The sequence below is a fragment of the Clavelina lepadiformis genome, chromosome 8 (assembly GCF_947623445.1).
Source record: "Clavelina lepadiformis chromosome 8, kaClaLepa1.1, whole genome shotgun sequence".
NCBI classification, from domain to species: domain Eukaryota; kingdom Metazoa; phylum Chordata; class Ascidiacea; order Aplousobranchia; family Clavelinidae; genus Clavelina; species Clavelina lepadiformis.
This window is the reverse complement of record NC_135247.1, coordinates 15,805,922-15,824,101: the sequence shown is the minus strand read 5'-3', so window position 1 is coordinate 15,824,101 and position 18,180 is coordinate 15,805,922. Positions and strand designations below refer to the sequence as shown.

At 37.8% G+C, this 18,180-nt stretch overlaps 1 protein-coding gene across 3 annotated transcripts; it reads right to left on the bottom strand.

Moving 5' to 3' along the window:
* Positions 1-1,118: 1,118 nt before the first annotated feature.
* LOC143468964 (uncharacterized) lies at positions 1,119-17,002 on the bottom strand. 3 transcript variants are annotated; one of them, XM_076966455.1, is made up of 11 exons: positions 16,931-17,002; positions 16,682-16,755; positions 15,546-15,687; positions 14,446-14,586; positions 5,531-5,684; positions 3,749-4,807; positions 3,030-3,560; positions 2,471-2,611; positions 1,907-2,143; positions 1,722-1,784; positions 1,119-1,586 (listed from the first exon to the last, which is right to left on the bottom strand). In XM_076966455.1, the coding sequence occupies exons 1-11, from the start codon at positions 16,953-16,955 to the stop codon at positions 1,277-1,279; spliced, it is 2,877 nt and encodes a 958-aa protein (XP_076822570.1). In that variant the 5' UTR covers positions 16,956-17,002; the 3' UTR covers positions 1,119-1,276. The 3 variants fall into 3 exon arrangements, with proteins under 3 accessions (XP_076822570.1, XP_076822572.1, XP_076822571.1); XM_076966457.1 differs by lacking the exons at positions 15,546-15,687; positions 16,682-16,755; positions 16,931-17,002 and adding an exon at positions 14,711-14,850; XM_076966456.1 differs by lacking the exons at positions 14,446-14,586; positions 15,546-15,687; positions 16,682-16,755; positions 16,931-17,002 and adding an exon at positions 6,679-8,923.
* Between the last annotated feature and the right edge of the window lie 1,178 nt (positions 17,003-18,180).

Here is an 18,180-nt window from a genome sequence, read left to right as displayed (position 1 = left end):
GATTTTTTGTATATTTATGGAACTTTTTAATTGCAGGCATAAACGAGATCAGGGATATTTTCATCATGTTTCCATCAAAATCCGGGAAAAATGCCGGTTTAATTGGAATATAAACGCCTGTCTTTTTCGAAACTGTCTTCTCAACTATACCTGATTCTTAGTTGATGCCTTTTTGTGAAACAAATAGCTTACATCTATGTTCTGTATTTCAAAATTCTGCCTCAGAGCAATCATATAGTGTAATCTGGTTTCCATATTCTACATACTGTAGGCATGCCATAACCCAACACCAGAGTAATCCAAATCGCCTAATAAGAGCTTTATTCAAATAGTTAAAGTATTTCTTCGAATTTTATTCAACACTGTTACCAAAGTTAAATTAAACTTTTCCTATTAACTTATTTAAAATTTAAATTAGTTTGAAAATTATGGAAAAATTTCTTCGTTGCTATCTTTTGTTCAGTTGGGTTATTCCAGTTCAGCTATAGGCCTACGCGGTGTTGCCCTCCTTAAAATGCGCCGCAAACAAACAAATTAAAGCATACATTTAAAAATTTGATCAATCTTAGCGATTTTTGGCGAGCACTTAGCATGTTGAGCCTTGCCATTTACCTCGCCCGTCATGTTTGTTTTACATTGGTTTTTTTGTACTAACTTATTCTATCCAATACAAATATATAATAAAGGAGCTTGAAAACATCATAATTCTGTCGTCATTTCGATAGTTATACATTGGGTTATATAGGAATAGATAAACTTATTTTAGGCAGCTCTTTATGGGATTGTTTTGCTTAGCATTATTTTTAAGGTATATAGGCCTACCAAAGTTGGTCTAAAGTTGTTGTTTTGGTTACCCTATATCTGAGCAACAACTTTCGGGCCCTTAGATAAAAACAGCAAAAGCAAATGAATGCTACGAAGTCAAGAAATTTGTGAACTTTAATTCTGTCGTATAGTATGGTGCAGTTTTTCTTCAAAACTCATTAACTGTTTTTCTTGATTCTGTTTTTGATTTATGTTTCCAAGTTCAAAAGTCTGCTAAAGTCACCAGTTGTTAGCTTAGCCTTTTGCACCAGAAGCTATAGCGGCAAGCACAGTACAAGCAAAGATCAACACAGTTTTGTCTTAACTTAGAATTTATTCAATAGTAAGAGAGCACGCATAAAGAAACAAACCAAGGACAATGGAAGAACGAAAAAATTGCACTTGAACACAAGAGGCGGGCAATATTATTATACGCCGTTCATACGTCACAGCTAAGAGAGAACCGAAGCCTTTAAACAGAGTGAACCTGCGAAGGCTTAAGAAGCAGTATTATGCGTTCATTTTCTAATATTAAATCGTATATTTGATCTAACGACAGTTGCTCTACATTGACACCGTTGATTTCGGTGATTTCATCCCCAAGTCTCATCAACCCAGCGTACATCTTGTCGGGGTAACTGTCGCTCAAACTTGAGATGTAAACACTTCCAACTCCTTTCCTTCTGGCTAAACAAAATCCGACGGGACCGGACGAGGGTCGAGTCATCTCAACCAGTAGGGTGCCTTCCGTACCGTTCATTTGAAGAACTTTGCCGATTGGCCTGTTTCATTCAAACGCATTCGTCACATGTTTCATTCAAAAGTTTAAATTTGGAAAAATGTCTATCAATGTGATCGAAGCAGTTGCTGAATACCAAGAGCACCCAAGTCTCGCACAAAAATTAGCTTTAATTTACCTGAAATGTCCTGGTCTACCGACGTCATTGTTTTTCCCTGCAGAAACTGGCCTTATTCTTTCACTAAAACGAAGACTAAAATAAGCCTTGTGTGCTACTTTTCTAACAACAATTCGACAGAATAACACTCACCGCACTATAATGACATTGTACATAAGAAAAGTCAACAAAACATTCACACATACGTCTCTGATTCATACTCCGGTATCTGCTTCGGATCTACCGCGATTGTGTTTCTTGCTTTCAGAGCCCTTCGCTCACGCGATTTTCTCTTGCGCATGCGCACTGTGCTCAAAATGGAGCTGATAGAAGAAGCTTTGTGTAGTTTATTTCCGCTGGCACGCATGTCCGAACTAACTGTCTTCTGCTTTGGATTGGATATGTCCTCACCAAGCTCGTTTAAATAGCAGTGACTTGACGACCTGCAGGGAAAATAATGAAAAATTGTTTAACATAACGAAAGATATTCGGAAAACCTGTAATACATCTAGAAGCAGGTTTTTGTGTCACATGTTAGATGTCACATGCATCATTAGATTTACTTTCGAAGTGTGCTTGACTCGCGTAACATGACGCGTTAAATTTTTGCAAAACTTTTGCGTTGTCGTAAGCAATTTGCTCTTATATAAACCATTTTCGGACAGCAATACCTTATGAGTTATGACATTAAGCAGATATACTTTTAATATTGTAGTTAATTAGATAACATGCGTATACGTTGGTGATTTAGGCTAACTATTTATTCTCACATGCTTCTTTCATCTTCGTTCAATCTTTCCATGCTGATTGCTTTTCGAATGTTCTGGAAACTGAATGCACCTTTTAAGCGATTACGCAATGAAGGTTTTCGTTCCACTTGACTTCCTTCATGTGACTCTTGCGAAGCCGGGCTAAAAATACAAGATCATAAGTCGGTTTTCTTATAGGTTAGCCAAAGCAAAAATAGAAACCTATTATAAAAATACTTTGAAATACAATACAAAAATAATATTTTTGATACACCAATGCAAGGTAGCCAACAATGGTTATGCTTTTGCCACAACATTTGGGACGGGTCGGGTTGGGATGAACCAAATCAAAAATAAAATCGTAACGAAATAATTTTGGCAATTATTGTAATTTTATGCAATATATCATTTTCCAAATCGAGATGAACTCTAAAAATTATCCTAAAATACTGAAATAAAATTACACCGTTCCTGGTATATTTACGCATTTTCTTGAAGACAAAATTCATATGAATAATAAACGTTGCTAAAATTAACCTATTACAAAAGCACACACAGAAGCATGTCATCCAGTACTTACTTTAAGGACCACGTTGAGCCCGTATAAATAGACTGCGTAGATGTGTACGGAACTTTGCTACTGTTCAGTCTGTTTTCGTCGTGAAAGAAAGCACTTCGTTCGCTCATGTGACGTCCTGTTGCCCCGGAGACTGTGTTAAAAGATTTCGGGTACGTGTTGGATTCGAGTTGGTCAAGGTTAGCGAGTGACGCAGACAGCTCCTTTTTTATTCGTTCTAGGGAGCTTGGAGCAAACGATTTTGGCGACAAAGATGCAGCACGCCTGACGTCATTTTCGCCATCCTTATCTGGTTCGATAGCCGAGGTGGATTTAGACTGTGGAAAATTTTCAACTTCAGGAGAAGAAGGGTTCAGATCAAGCTGGGACTTGGCCTGCATTGCAAATGCGCGGCTGTTGCGGGATGCAGCGTCCTTCTTGGAACGTGTCATCCCTGGAAATCTCATCATGACTGTCCTACTAGTGGCGTAGCTTGACGCAATTTGGCTTCGTTGCTTCATTGTGTGCGGAGTTGACTCTTCTACCATACAAACACTACACAAAGAATAGAAAGTACGACTGTAGTTTAGGTGAGGGTAGACTATACGATAAATTTAACCTTAGTTATTGTATAAGTAGAAATATTGGCAAAACAAATGATTTTGGACCACGTATTTATCCAACTTCAGTTTATCTACAACTATTATGAAATCGTTTCAAGACAACATGTCTATTGATGTTACCTGTTTCTCCCAACAAAAGATTGTTTCGACTGTTCAGGGCTGGAAGGTATGACGTAAGCAGATCGGGGTCTCTGAACAGTGACATCCTTGAATGATGATGTACTGGCATTATTACCGAGTGAAGATGGACGGTTTTGGAGTTGATCATTATTTATCTGTTTTCCGGAATCCGTTTCCTCTTTTGAAAGTTGTGTTTTGTTCCTGCGAAGCGTTTCTTGAATTCTTTTGTATTCTGACTCGGCCCATTCCGTAATAGGAAAAACGTCGTCTTCGTCGTGTTCAGAAGATACCTTGGGTACCTCTTCCTCTTCATCAAGTAACGTGAGTGCAACGTCAGCCTCCGACACGCCTCTGGAAGCGGATTCGGTCCGCTCGCGTGTGGTCATTGTATCCTTTTCTGGAAGATCGCAAGGTGGAGCTGAGGAGCGAAATGAGGCGGATGAAGCGTTTGACGTTGAAGGAGATAAGGAGCTGCTCCCAACCACGCTACTAGAACTTGAGTAGCCGCTGCTTACGGTGGCTCGAGTTGGTGACGTATCAGCTTCTAATAAGTGATTTCTGTCACGTGACGTACTTCTAAATGACGCGACCAAATTATTTGTTCGTTCCAGCGGAACATTTTCTTTGATTGTGACATCATAAACGTCATTCTTGTTAATTCCGTTGCCAAAGCTTCCTCGGCGCAGTTGCACTTTTGCGGTTCCGCGAGATACATAGGGTAGGGTGACAATTTGTGCACCTGTTGTCGGCTCCTTTGGTGCAAAGTTACGATCAGATATTTCCGAAAGAGTTTTGGAATTTGCGGCTACAATTTTCTTCTGACTGGGTTTACGAGGTGGTGGGCGCGGTTTTGCGGCCTGATAAAACATGCTGGGTTGCGAGTGATTGCTTGTTCTTTGGCCTAAGGAAAAATTACTCCTCGATGACGTGCGTGTGACGACCTTTCGTTGACCTTCCTGCAACCGAGCGATTTGGTTGGGAGGAGAGATGAAAGTGGTGGCTGCCATGACGTCAGAAGTTTCTTTGTTTATTGAAGATTCGTTGCGATATGCGTCCAAACTGCAAACGAGAAACACTTAGATTAAAAACGTCACAAAAGATTGGCTACGTAGGTAAGTTTGCATTTGTACGAAAGTGTGTATGAACGGAAGAGATCTCAAAGTTATCGGAGAAATTACAACACTTTCGAAGTGTATACATTGCATTTCTTACTCTTTTAAACATAGAGCAGTTCATACATGATGACGTAAGACAAAGGTTACGTGTAAGTCAACCCGTACCTGGTAGGTACGGATTGGCCGGCAACCAAGCTGACTTTTTCCAGAATGCCTGTGGTTTGCAAGTTCACATGACACACAACCCCTAAGCTACATAGCCTACAAGACGGGGTGGAACATGACGCACTTTGATAATATTTTTAAAGCACGACTGATTTAGACTTCAAAAGTTCGAAATTCGATTATAAATCACATCTCGTAAAAATTGCTGAGTATTATCTTTTCGACAGCGGTACCATAAATTACTAGCAGTTGTGAAAGCTATGCTATGTACGCTGTTATCTAAGACATCTCATTTATACTCGATCTGGAAAAACTGGGTAATCAGGATTTAGAAACGCAAATCAATAAAAAAATGGTGATACTAACGACCACTTCTAGGTTGCTTGATTGGCAACCCGAAAGTTGAAATTTTTCATGAATAACTTCGAACCATACAGCGATTAATTTCAAGTAAATAGGCAACATCTGAGAATCAAAATCAACACCCTTAAAGTTACTTTACCTCTCTTCGTCCGAAAGATTCGGAGGCGATTCTGCCATTGGCTCACGAAGTTCGTCGTCTGAAGAACTTTCGTCACTGTGCGAATACACACTTCCTCTTCCCGCCACAAGACTGCTGTGTTCGGTGAAACTAATTGTGGAAGCTCCCTTCAAATCTGCAGAAAGAGCCGAGTGTGAGTGTGATGGGGACACGGTTTCGATCCCAAACTTGGGTTTTTCGTTGTGTATGGCAGTGCCAAATGGTTAAGGCAACGATTTATATTACAGACATTTAATAAGATTTAGGGGTCCTAAAACAGTACTGTACTGGAATCAGAATGTATTGCCGAATCTTTAACCACAGATTTACGGAACTCTACCCTATACGGCATACGCGCTCTGAGCAAAGATTGTGTGTCTAGACACGAATAATCCGTAGAATGCTGTGTACTTAAGACTTCTTGCTTGGCGTTATCAAATTCACGGGGAGCCTAGTTAGAATACACTTAGCTAGCATCTAGCTTTGTCTACTCTATAAGATGATGCATGATGAAACGTTATCGTTTGCAGAATTGATGGAATTAATAAAATTGAGCATTAACGTTTGTAATTTATTGTCGCGCAGATCACTCAGAAATACTGTGCACCTGATGGCTGGTGGACAGCTCAGCTTAAACGTAAATAAATAGGTTCGAAATATAGGAAACGTCTTGCAAAAAATTGCGACTTACTGTAGCTTCATAATGATATTATTAAGTTGATAAATTGACCTGTTTTTTGCACATAAGTCCTTATAGCAAATAGCTTGAATATAGTTTTGCCTATTACAGTATTCCGAGTATTTTAAAAACCTTACGATGGTGATATTGATTTAAGCGGGCGTGTTTTTACAGAAACAGCTGAAGTCAAATGTCACTATTTCAGGACGCTCAACAATGAAGATCGTGGTCGTAGTTATCCTTATACGAAGCTAACAATGCAAATATTTGTAGCTGTCTAAAGCAACGCTGTAATGTACGCCACAAGATGTATTAGTGCATTATAAAGTAAAACCAGTACACATCCTAAAAATATACATAGCCATGTCAACAACATTACTGCCGTTGAAGTAAACTCATTAAAAGGTAATTTTTAAAATGTCAAATTTAAACTCTTGCAAAAGAGATTCACCTGCTGGCAGTGTTGACGTCATATTGCCTAGCGACGGCAATGAATTGCGGTCTTTGTAGTCCCGGAGTTGCATTTAAATTAAGGTATAAATTAAAGTAGTACTACATAAGTTTTCAACTACAAAAACTGAACGCAAAACATTTACTTAGTTTAGGTTTATTGAACATAAACTTGTTTTCACAATAAACCTTTGTTGAGAAACTACAGAGGTCTTTTATCGGTGAACTAAGAAACTCTAGTATCTATCCAACCCAAAGTCAAGCAACATTTCTTCTCTGTTGTACACGAAATCGGTTGTTTGTTGTGCTGGTTTTAACTTGGTACTGTAACTGCAACTTGTACATATAAACTGCATTGTTTTGTTTAAAACTTTACAGAAAACTTCAGTTCTGTTTTTCTTCAACTGAAAACGGTCTATTTGGCCTTTAGGTTTACTCAATGAAATTTGACTTTAAAAAATGTTTTGAAAAATAACACTAAGTATGAAACATTTACTATAAACATAGTGCTCAGACTCAAGAAACCAAAGACAAAGTTACTAGAAACTCCAACCCAAGTTCTCTCATTAAAAATGAATATATTCCACAAACTCAAATGAACTGCTACATCACAAAAGACTACTGGGCTTCCAATAGAGCACAAATTATCACCAATCCATCTTGACTAACGTATCATCAAAAAAGATGCAGACTAAACCTTGTACGCAGCTGACAGCAGCTTATATTGCAGGATGGGTTTGACAAAGTCTAATTTGCAACTTTTTTTGGGACAGTGGTGTGAATTGTCACAAGCTGTGAACTGTGCTTACGATTTCAATCGACCAATTGTCTTTTTGCTTTCCCCGCACCTGATTTGATTAAGTCAAGCTGTGAATGTTTGCCAACAAGTGCAGTTGCAACTGTGGTATGGTAAAATAAGACTTCTTCGACCAACAATCGACAACAAGCTGCCTGAATAATCCTCGCCAATATGATATCGTTAGTTATTTGACAAGGTTAACGGACTCGTACAACGACTATTAAGAGCTGATTTATTTGTAAAAATTTCATTAAACGATCCTCTGCGATGATAAGAATTTACAGTAGACCTCAGCGATCGATCTAATCCAGTCTCTCGAACTCTTCACTTGAAAAGTCTTCACTTTCTCACGATAACCTTCGTGACGTCATGAGCACTACAACAAATACCCAAGGCTGTGGAACCTTGATTTTACCAGCCACTGGTACTAAACCCACTCGTAAAACAATATTTTCTTCTGGTTAAAACTAAGTGTATCATGGAGGCCAAATACGAGCCCTATGCCCCTACCTACCTAAATGGCTACGGCTTTGTTTAACAAAACCTAACTAATTATAAACTATGAGTGACATGTTTGAGCCCCAGCGGAAAAAGTCCCCAAGCAAAACGTAAACAACTTGCGACATATTACGCAACGTTATCTATCGCCTGATTGAAGATGTCTACTCCTAATGACATATAACACTTAAAATGTTGTAGCCTCAGCATTTTCGTTGATAACCACCGGCACTCGGGCAATTGTATCACAACAGTTGGCATATGGTTACGACATCAGTAACATACCAAAACACGGTGAAGTCAACAATCGTTACATCACCGTTGTGAGATGTTGATACGAGCCCAAAAAAGTTTTCGTACTTTCAAAAAAAGACCCTTCAGTGTTCGTCAGAGAAAAGCTCAAACTTGATACGTAAGAGAACATACTTGTAGTTAATATATGTACAACTGACCAATATAACACAGTCCAGTGAACAAAACAAGTTATTTCGTGAAGTTGAGCATTACCAGCCATATATCTATTGCTCGTAAGACATCACTACTCGGCCTAACAAAACAGATTGTAGCTGAATCATTGAGGTATCATTAAACTGGAGTACCGAAGCTGTCAAAATCGCCTTACAAATTGCTTCTTTATTGTGCCTCGAAACCTTTTGATGGTTAGCAACTGATATTTACTGGTCGATATATAGGTGTTGACACAAGGTTTTAAATTCAAGGCATCACGAAAGGTCAACAACGCAAATGTCAATGGATGGCCCGGCTTTACTAACTACACGACAACAATAGGTGTCTTTTGCGAGTATGGTTTCGGTGGACAGACTCCGAATATACTTTGCGCATTTCAAAAGTTAGCTTCAATGTTAACTTAATATGGAGATTTTCTTCCGACTGTTTTCACCATTGGTAAAGCACGTCCTGCGACCTGAAGTAGACTAGCAGCAAAATAAAACTGTTCAAAACGTCAGCTATTGGGTCTAACCTTATGGTAACTGATTAAGATAATCAATAAGACGTTTAATTAATTCAAAACGTATTTCTCCTTAACTCGTAACTTTCTAATTTAAGATCTGTAACCTAGATTAGTAGATCCTGACCTCACGTATACAGGCCTCTAGCTAATAAGATTGAGAAAGGAATTGCCGGGGCCAAAAAATGACCAAAAAGCTCTATGGAACCTAATCACTCGCCTACATTTCCAGTAAACATCCCTCCTGTGGACTCGCCGCGACATGGAACTGTGTTTGTTCTAGCAAAGTTGTAAATATTCACCAACTAATCCACTGTTTACCACACTAGCACGATATACCTGTACGTTTGCCAAAGCAGGTTGTATGGCAGATAAGTCAGAAATATTTTTGCAGCAGAACACAGCTAGCCTTTTGACTAATTTCGAGTTAAATATACCACTCGTCGAAACTTGTATAGCCTACAACAACCTTTCGAGCACGCGTTTAAGCACGAACGACGTCAGCAAGAGTACGACACAAACACAACACTGTTATCTACATCGACGCGTACTATAACGGCGACTTATGATCGTTACATTTCGCGTACCTAACCTAAACACCCATTTCTATTTTCTACAACAAAAACTGACAGTGACGTACATCTTTTTTAAATCTGGTATGCCTGATTCTCCTTGATGACATCACAATGAATCATGCGCCTTTGGTCTCTAACAGAGATAAGCTGTTCTAATTTTTTACTTAAAAAACGTGTCGGCAAGCGGAATGCCAACAACAAAGCCAGCGATTTCCAGATCACTTGCTCGTGACAATGAGAGGTTTCTTTTGCACTAACGGGTAGAAGAACCTTTCAAATAAAAGAAATACCTTTCCCTTGTCTATTTTGCAAACAGCTCAAGATCTTGGAAAAGCTGTGGATAGAAAATATTCAATGTAAGACACATAGAATCGAAATAAATCTGTTATAAACGACGTCTGTTAACTTCTGAAGGCAGCTTAATCTTAAGTTTCCCATTACCTCATCGGGTCTGGATTGAGGTAACAAAGTAGCCCTTTGACCACTCACCAGTAAATCCATCATAATTAAGTTAACAAAAACTCAAGTTTTGTCACTCGCTCAACTGTAGACTTTACGAGATCATATAGATTGACTGATGACTGGTAAGATTATCAGGAAAACACCTTTCGGAAAAGCTATGACTAAACGTCGAGCTGTAAAACTCACCAGACCACAACGTGCTTGCCTTGGCAGCTGTACAAGACTACAGGGCGGTTGGAAAAAAACGAAATTTTATTGTGCCTGGAAGGAAAAAAGAACAACAGCGTGAAGGCAACGGCGGCTCGATGAAAGCGCTTTGTGACGCCGTCTTGACAGACTTACTAAGTGCTTTACTACACCTTGATCGATATGCGCGAGTCCTTCGCAGAAAATTGTGAGCTTTACCATAACTTTTCTTGAGAAAATATTTCCGATTAATTGTAAATCGAGATAACGTACACGACAAAAATTGAACCTGCAATTTAATGCTAATCGGCCATTTTCTTTCAAACAATCATATCGTTTATTTTTCACCATTGACTGTGGGAAGCGAAAAGTGTGGTGCTAACCATGCTATGCAATGGGCCTACTCTAATTCTAGAAATATGCTCACAAAAGTCAATGAACGAGATTTTAATATATCGAAATTAATGCTAAAACTGTACTTAAATTTCACAACACACAACATTTTTCAGTAAGTACAATGAACATACCGTAATAAATTTCAACGAACAGCTTTGGACGGGCGATTATGTAAGCAGCCAATTTTATGTTATCCAGAGAAAATATTACGGTTGGCGAGATGGTAAATAGTTAGTTGCATGATCGCATAACTAGAAATAACCTCCCTGGCAACAATATGTTATTAAAGTTCCAGAAAACTATTCCGAATACTTAAGCGTTCAAAAGTTGATCGTTGTTGAAATTTATTTTTGACTTTCGGTAGCTTTGCCGACACATGAGGGAAAATGGTTTCGGCAAAAATCATTAAAAACAGCATTTGCCTTCAAACATTTTTGATGTTCGGCGATTGATTTTAAGATCAAAACCACCCAGCGAACGACACTAGCCCGCGATCAAACACCTTTCGCCTTCGTCACAATTAGCATCGGCCTGTTAAGTGTTGTTCAAACGTGTAAACAAACCTTTCCGTTAACAATGACATCGTATGACGTCACCTGGATCAAGACAAATTTGATCGCTCAGATATCAAACAGCTCGATTTGGAACCAAGCCAGCTTCCACCGTAGACCAGCAGCGGTTTGTTTAATATAATTAATCGTTCATTTTACTAGCAGACCACATTCCTGAATTACAGTTCTGATTTGTCTCGATCGAATATTTTCGACAGGTGAACGCACAATAGGGTTTGTGACGCAATAATAAACAAGCAAAGTGCTGGCATACCGAGCAGAAAATAATAGGCCGTGCAAATACCAGACAATTCTTTTCTAAATAGACAGTTTCTATATAGACGCAGCGTCTATGACCTATGCGTGACAAGCTGTTGCTAGTCAACAACAAAATCACGGTAACCACTGGTGTGGTATTTCAGCAATGACTTTGGAAAATAATCCGTTTCTTTGTGCAAAGATCCCCCTAGAGAGATGACATTAAATGAAAGCACATAAAGCTATAGGTACACCCTTTTCAAAAGTAATGGAGACTTTTATAGCGCTTTCCATACAGTATTAGTTGTCAATGGTCACTGACTAACAAAACGACCAATCTGTTATATTCCCAGACGATAATTTATATCACTCATTCAAAGGGGTATTTCAGTGAAATCAAGAAAACTAAAACGAAATCATTCAGGGTAAAATTACAAACTACTGTGCTCCAAACGAGCCGCGAGAAAACTGGGCAAAAACCCGATTGAGTTACGTTGTCAAACGCTCAAATTACGTAAGCGATTACGTCGTTGTTAGTAGCTTAGTATCGCAGAAAAGGCAGCAGACAATTCTGCCCTAACTAATTTCACTAATTGCCAGTGCAAATTTATTTCCAAGACCGCAAAAAATCCATTAATGACCGGCAAGGAGTTGTGACAATCGTTTCAAAAGAGAAAGCTAAACTGCCAGACCATAATTAAAACACGACTAATACAAAAGTCATGGTAGCTAATTGATTTTTCAATTTGTTCACAAGATTCCGCGCTTGATGAGAAAGCGCAACGAAAACAAATAATAAAATGCTGTAAATTTACCAAAAAAATGAATTACAAAATTTTTCACTTAAAATGCTGTAAATTTACCAAAAAAATGAATTACAAAATTTTTCACTTAAAAACAATCTATAGGCTATTTTGGGACAAATGATTTGTTGCAACTAAACGTCAATGTTTAGTTGCTCGTCCACTCGCAAAGGAACCAAGCTAAGAAGCACACTCGACTTTTTAGGGTTGGATATAGGTAAACAAACGATACCAAAAGACGCAGAAAGCATGAAGAGGGGAAGCGTTTTAAAGCTTCCCTATTCTTATTCATTTCAGCGGTGACACTCAGGAAACCGGGGTCTTAAAGCACTGCTCAGCAGAAAACTGTCAAAAATAGATTTCGATCAGGTTACCACGCTACACATGTTCACAAGCTACTTCGAATTAAGATAAACCTGGTTGCCGCCAAAAGCCCACCGTTTACACCACTTGACTTATTGTGAGTGGTTCACACATTAACGAAGGTTGCTTTTTTGAAGAAGCTCTTTCGCGTTCCTCAACGTTCCAGTCAGATTACTTTCGCAAAAAACACTTACTGGTTGATAAATGTCGTTGACGGAAAGTCAAACCTAAGTCCCATGTTAGGCTGTGGTCTGACTGACTCATTGCACGAACCATGTAATAAATCACATGAACAAATATAGAGTGAGTTCTGGCCTGTACAAGCCAATCGACGAGTTCTACCAGTTATGGTTAAGGTGAAAGCTTGCCGTAACCGCTCAGAAAATCATTGAACAAATTACGACGCATTATTACAAATATCGGGCTATATTGTTTATCAGGAGTTGATGGTCAAGATAGTTAAAAAGTTGCTCCAATGAATAACTGAAGTCAACGGTACCGATCGGTGCATGATTGGAGTGCGAAAGCATGGTATCGTATTTGCTATAACGTGCTTTGGAATGTTATTTATTTAACATGACATTATCACTCGTGTGTGGTTCCGGATCCTGATAAGTTAACCTTTAATTAAACTTAGTAACTTGTCGCGAATCGTTGAGGAGACATATTAAACTATTACACAGACAATTAAAACGCTTTCTTTGACAAAAGCATTCCTTTGTGGTTTTCGGGGGGGGGGGGGGTATTGTATAAATGTTTGATAGAAAGGAAAATGACACAGTTTTCCAAGAACTCGTTACATGTTCAATTAAACACCACTTCAACTTTTACATGCACAATACCGCAATCTTACCAAACCAGCAAAAGCAAATAAAACACTCCCGATAAATTGAATATAATCATCTACAGCTGATATTATGGGAAGTGGTTGAATAAGTGACGCTTACGAACGGTAAACACAATGTTATTTTTGGTCGAGAAAATACCAAACTGCTGCAACCTACACTGTAAGACTGTGAGTTGTGGTGGTTTCATGAAAGTTTACAGTTTAAGGTACAGTACCGGTTAACGACTTTCGGGCAAATGTATACGAGCGAAAAGCGGTGTTTGCAGTGATGCAAGTTGTCCAAAGCGTTTGACATGACAAAGCCTAAATGTGTTCAAAAATTGAAAGGACGTATTTACTGCCCATACACTGACGTAACGACTGTTTTCCTAATTTGTTAATGATTACACAAGTGATGTTTTAGTCCGATAAGAACTTCCATGATTTGCGTCTCTTTAGAAAATCGTAACAGCAACTGACCGCGGTGACGTCAGCTGTCATATAATAATCGAATGATGGTTTTTTATGATATTCTATAGTAACGCGAATTTGCAACATAATTTATAAAACTTCTTTCACGTCAATAAATTTTGTATAAATTACAATCGCAAAGTATAATGTTCTTACTTCCATATTACTTATATCAGTGACTTAAAAATGACCTATCACGAAACTTCTTCACCGGTTATTAGTTGGGCCACTCCTGTTAAACCATCAACGTCATTCAAGTAGTCTAATTATTTACCTTTAATACGGATTTTGACTAATATGTGGTAATTTACTGAAACTCCAACATCATTTTGATAAAACACCCTAATTGTTGAAGCGGATACCTATTTCAGTAATAACAAGAGAGAACCCGCATTCATTTCCTTAAATACCACTCCTTCATATTTAAAAATACCTCAGAGTGTCAGCAAAAAAAATAAGATTGGTAACAAGCTGTAACCAGCTCGAGCAAAGTCGACGTTAAATACAGTAACTTACTTAACCCATCACTATCTTATAGAAGTCTTAAATCGGAATGTCACATGTCAATACTATTAAGATATTACAAGCATAAAAGAGATTTCAAACATACCATTTGGTGTTCCACTTTGAAGGCTTAGGCTTGCCTGCCTTGACCTTACTATGGCATCAGGTACGTCACTTAACAATTCCTGCAGCTTTCTTCGGTTGTCCAAGATCTTTTGACGGATCGAACCGGAATTTCGAAACAGCTCTGTGAAATGCACAAAATCGTACCATTTTAACGAAAGGTATTACATTTTTAAGCATCTGGATACTTTTAAAAGAGCAAAACGTTCTTTTTTCTCTTAGTTTGAACATATAAAAGTTATTTTTACCGTTCTTGCTTTGGATGAGCAGCAGCTAGCTAAACATATAGCCTATTTATCCTAACATTCAGCCTACACGCACAACACGTAGCGTTCTGTTATACATATCAACTATTAACTTAACAACTTCAGTGACAATGACACTAAATTTATAACAGCGCTGGCTTGTGCAATCTGGCCGCAGTATTTGTCGGTTAACTTTTAACTTTACTTTCAGCATCTCGCTTCTTTCGGACGGGTATGTGCTTAAAGCCTGTTAAGAAAATCGTTGTCTTGATGGGCTCTTCTAAGATTTAATCAGCTCCTTTTCCAAAAATGCCTGGAAACGCGTTAATATCAATCTCTTGTCGAAAGGTTATGCACTTAAGCGCACTTGAAAATGAGCCGATTTATTTGTGACGTTCGAACGCTAACTGTTAACGTCTATACCCACCACTCATAAGTCATGTATTAATTTGCACACGTTTAGCACACAATAACTTGTTGATCAACTCATATATAACGAGCGGCGCGGTCACCAGCAAACTATTTAAGCTAGGGGAAGCTTCAAAATTGAATTCTAAGTTCTGTTTGCACACGTGTGGTTTAGCTAACAGAAACAAAAGTGCTAGAACAACGAGAACATAAATATCGTGATGGGCCTGTTCTTAGAAAAGTCACGTTTTTGTTTGTAAAACTAATCTTTAACCTTGTGCTTTTTTGGTGTTATGTTTGTAAATGAGTGGGAAATTTAGCAAAACTACGTTTCTGCGTTTAATCTATTCATTAAAATGCCAATACGACAAACCCCAGTCCACGGATACAAATTACGACATACACGATTACACGTGCCTGGCTTATATACCTTTGGCGCCAGCTTGCGGCTTCATTTCTGTGTTCGACTGATGATCTTTTGTTATTCCATATCGACTTCGCAAAAGAACAGTTTCCTTTAGCGACAATCGTTTTTTGGGAAGAGTTTCATCAAAAGAGAGTAAACGTTGCAACTGAAAAGCAAACACGAGCTCAAATAAAGCAAATTAACATATTAGATTCTAATCCTAGTATTTGTGAATAAACAATTTTTTTGTAATGATACCACGAGGCAAATAAAAGTCATAAATTAAGTGTAAAGTCTTATTTAATATTTACGTCCGCAGAGTGCATGTAATACTTTACGTGGTCAACAATTTTCAAACAGAGTTTACTTAAGTAGTTTTATAGTAAGTATCAATGCGCATTTAAGAATTTGTTTTCTTTCTGTTTTATAAAGTTTTTTTTTCCTGAAAAATTATGAACGTAACAATAGTCTATTTCTTTTTCTTTTCAATATGTAACCTACAAAGACAGGTAATGAATAAAAAAAATAGCTAACTTACTATTTAGCGGTTAGGGTGTGACTCTAACAATTTTCGCGAAAAGTGCTTATAGGCTAACAACATATTTAGTACACTTTTTCAATACCACTCAATGCAATGTATTTATAGATGAGAAGTTCATGCAATATCGCAACGCATCGAATGTACTCGTTTCTAGCTATGTAATGATGATAGTTTTTGTCGAAATAGATTTTTCAAAGAATAAAAGAAGTGATTGTAAGTTCTTTTACTCAACTTAAAATAGCATTGTCACCATTTTTTCCCGGCAACTCGCATATTTACTCCGCATTTTCAAAAACAGAACTCCTACAACTTTGAGTTGTTTACGTATAAATAAAACTATATGGCCAGCTGTAGGCTTCGTAGAATCGATTTTACCAAACAAAACACAGAATATATCATATTACTTCACATTAAGTGATACTGAAGACTATATTCTAATCGTGGGCAGTACCTACCAGCTTGTGTTACTTAAGAAAATAATTGGCAGCGGTCTAGGCGCAATAGTTACAATATTTTAAAGTTCTACAGGTCGTCGAAAGAGAACTGAAGTCATCAATTTTCAGATTTTCTAACTTGTTGCTCGTTTAACGTTGTTGTAAAATGGTGAAAATTTGCTTACCTTTGATCGCCGTGAAGCAATTTTTGCCAGCGCTGACGCATCTGATTCACTGAATCGTTCTTCTCCTATTAATTCTGCGATCAATTTCGAACTCAGTTAGAATGTCTTACGTTTGTTTATAATTATGATGCGTCCATGAAAGAGCATTCAAATTTTCTATTACGCAATTTCACAATAATGGCATGTTACCAGCCCATTATTACATCCTTTAAGAAAACATTTTTAACAAAGCGAGAAATAAAATCTTACTTGGGGGTGGCGAGATATCCTTCATAATCGCTAGTAAATGTTGTTATACATAAGGGCCGATGAGCGGAGAGCAACGTTCACAATTTGAAACGCTTAAAACTTTTAGAAAACATTAGGCTACTATAAAAATAGGCTGAAAGGTTAATTCCTATTCATTATAAATCACATTATAAATTCACGATGCTGCAATTGCTACTAGCTTAATGCTGATTAGTTTTGAGACAATACAGTATATACTTCTTCGTAATGACGTTACATATTTTCCCACCTTGTTAGAAATATTTTATAATTGCTGGTCAACAAGTGATAATACACGAAGTTGCAGTCGAAGACATATAGCATCAGCCAAGATTACAAAGAAAAGTACTAACAACAGATGCATATTCATTAAGCCAACTGTTGGCGTTGATAAAAGCACAAATCTAGGTATGGTTTTTTCACTATACAACGATTGCTTCATAATTTGCGGGAGGGAAAGAAATTTTCAAATGACTTACATTCTTGATTGAAATCACAATGCAACCGCAGACTAAAGCTGCTTTTTAAAACTCTGTCTCGGAATCGTCATATTTACTTTGATGTGTTCGTGATTATGACAAATTATAGACGACGCTGACAAACTGATATGTACTCCTAAAAACACAAATAGGATGTAACCTTTGCACTTGCTAAACTATTCAATTTTAATACTTTTCGTCATTAGTGCGGTGAGAACGAAAATATAGTGCAAACTGGTAATATCTTATCCTGATGCACGGTGAGAAGTGGCAATGCCTTTTCTGTTTAAAACGTGTATAAAACATCATGGTATCAACTTGCTGGTGACAACAAGCATGGCTGCTTAGTCTGAAACATTACTATGAACTTATTTAACGTTCCAATCAGCTATAAAAATCACAATGTGCCCATCCAGTCTATTCTGACAGAATTCACTTCACGGATATGCCATCTGGATTATGTTTTAGTTGCTACCAAATAATGCAACGACACTGCAGTTTCGGAACGCAGAGCCCAAGAACATTAGAAGAGAATTGATACTTACAATTCATTGCAAAATCTAACATTATGGAGAACTGCAAGTTGAGACTTCTACAAATTGAGTTTTTTTACGGAATCTACTGGTAGCCAAATACGCAGTGACTTGGTTTATTAGAAAAGTATATAACCTTACGGTACCTTAGTAACAACTGATCAAACTGTAAATGGTAAGCTACATTCCTTTCGCTTAGAATCTTCATTTTAGTAAGAGA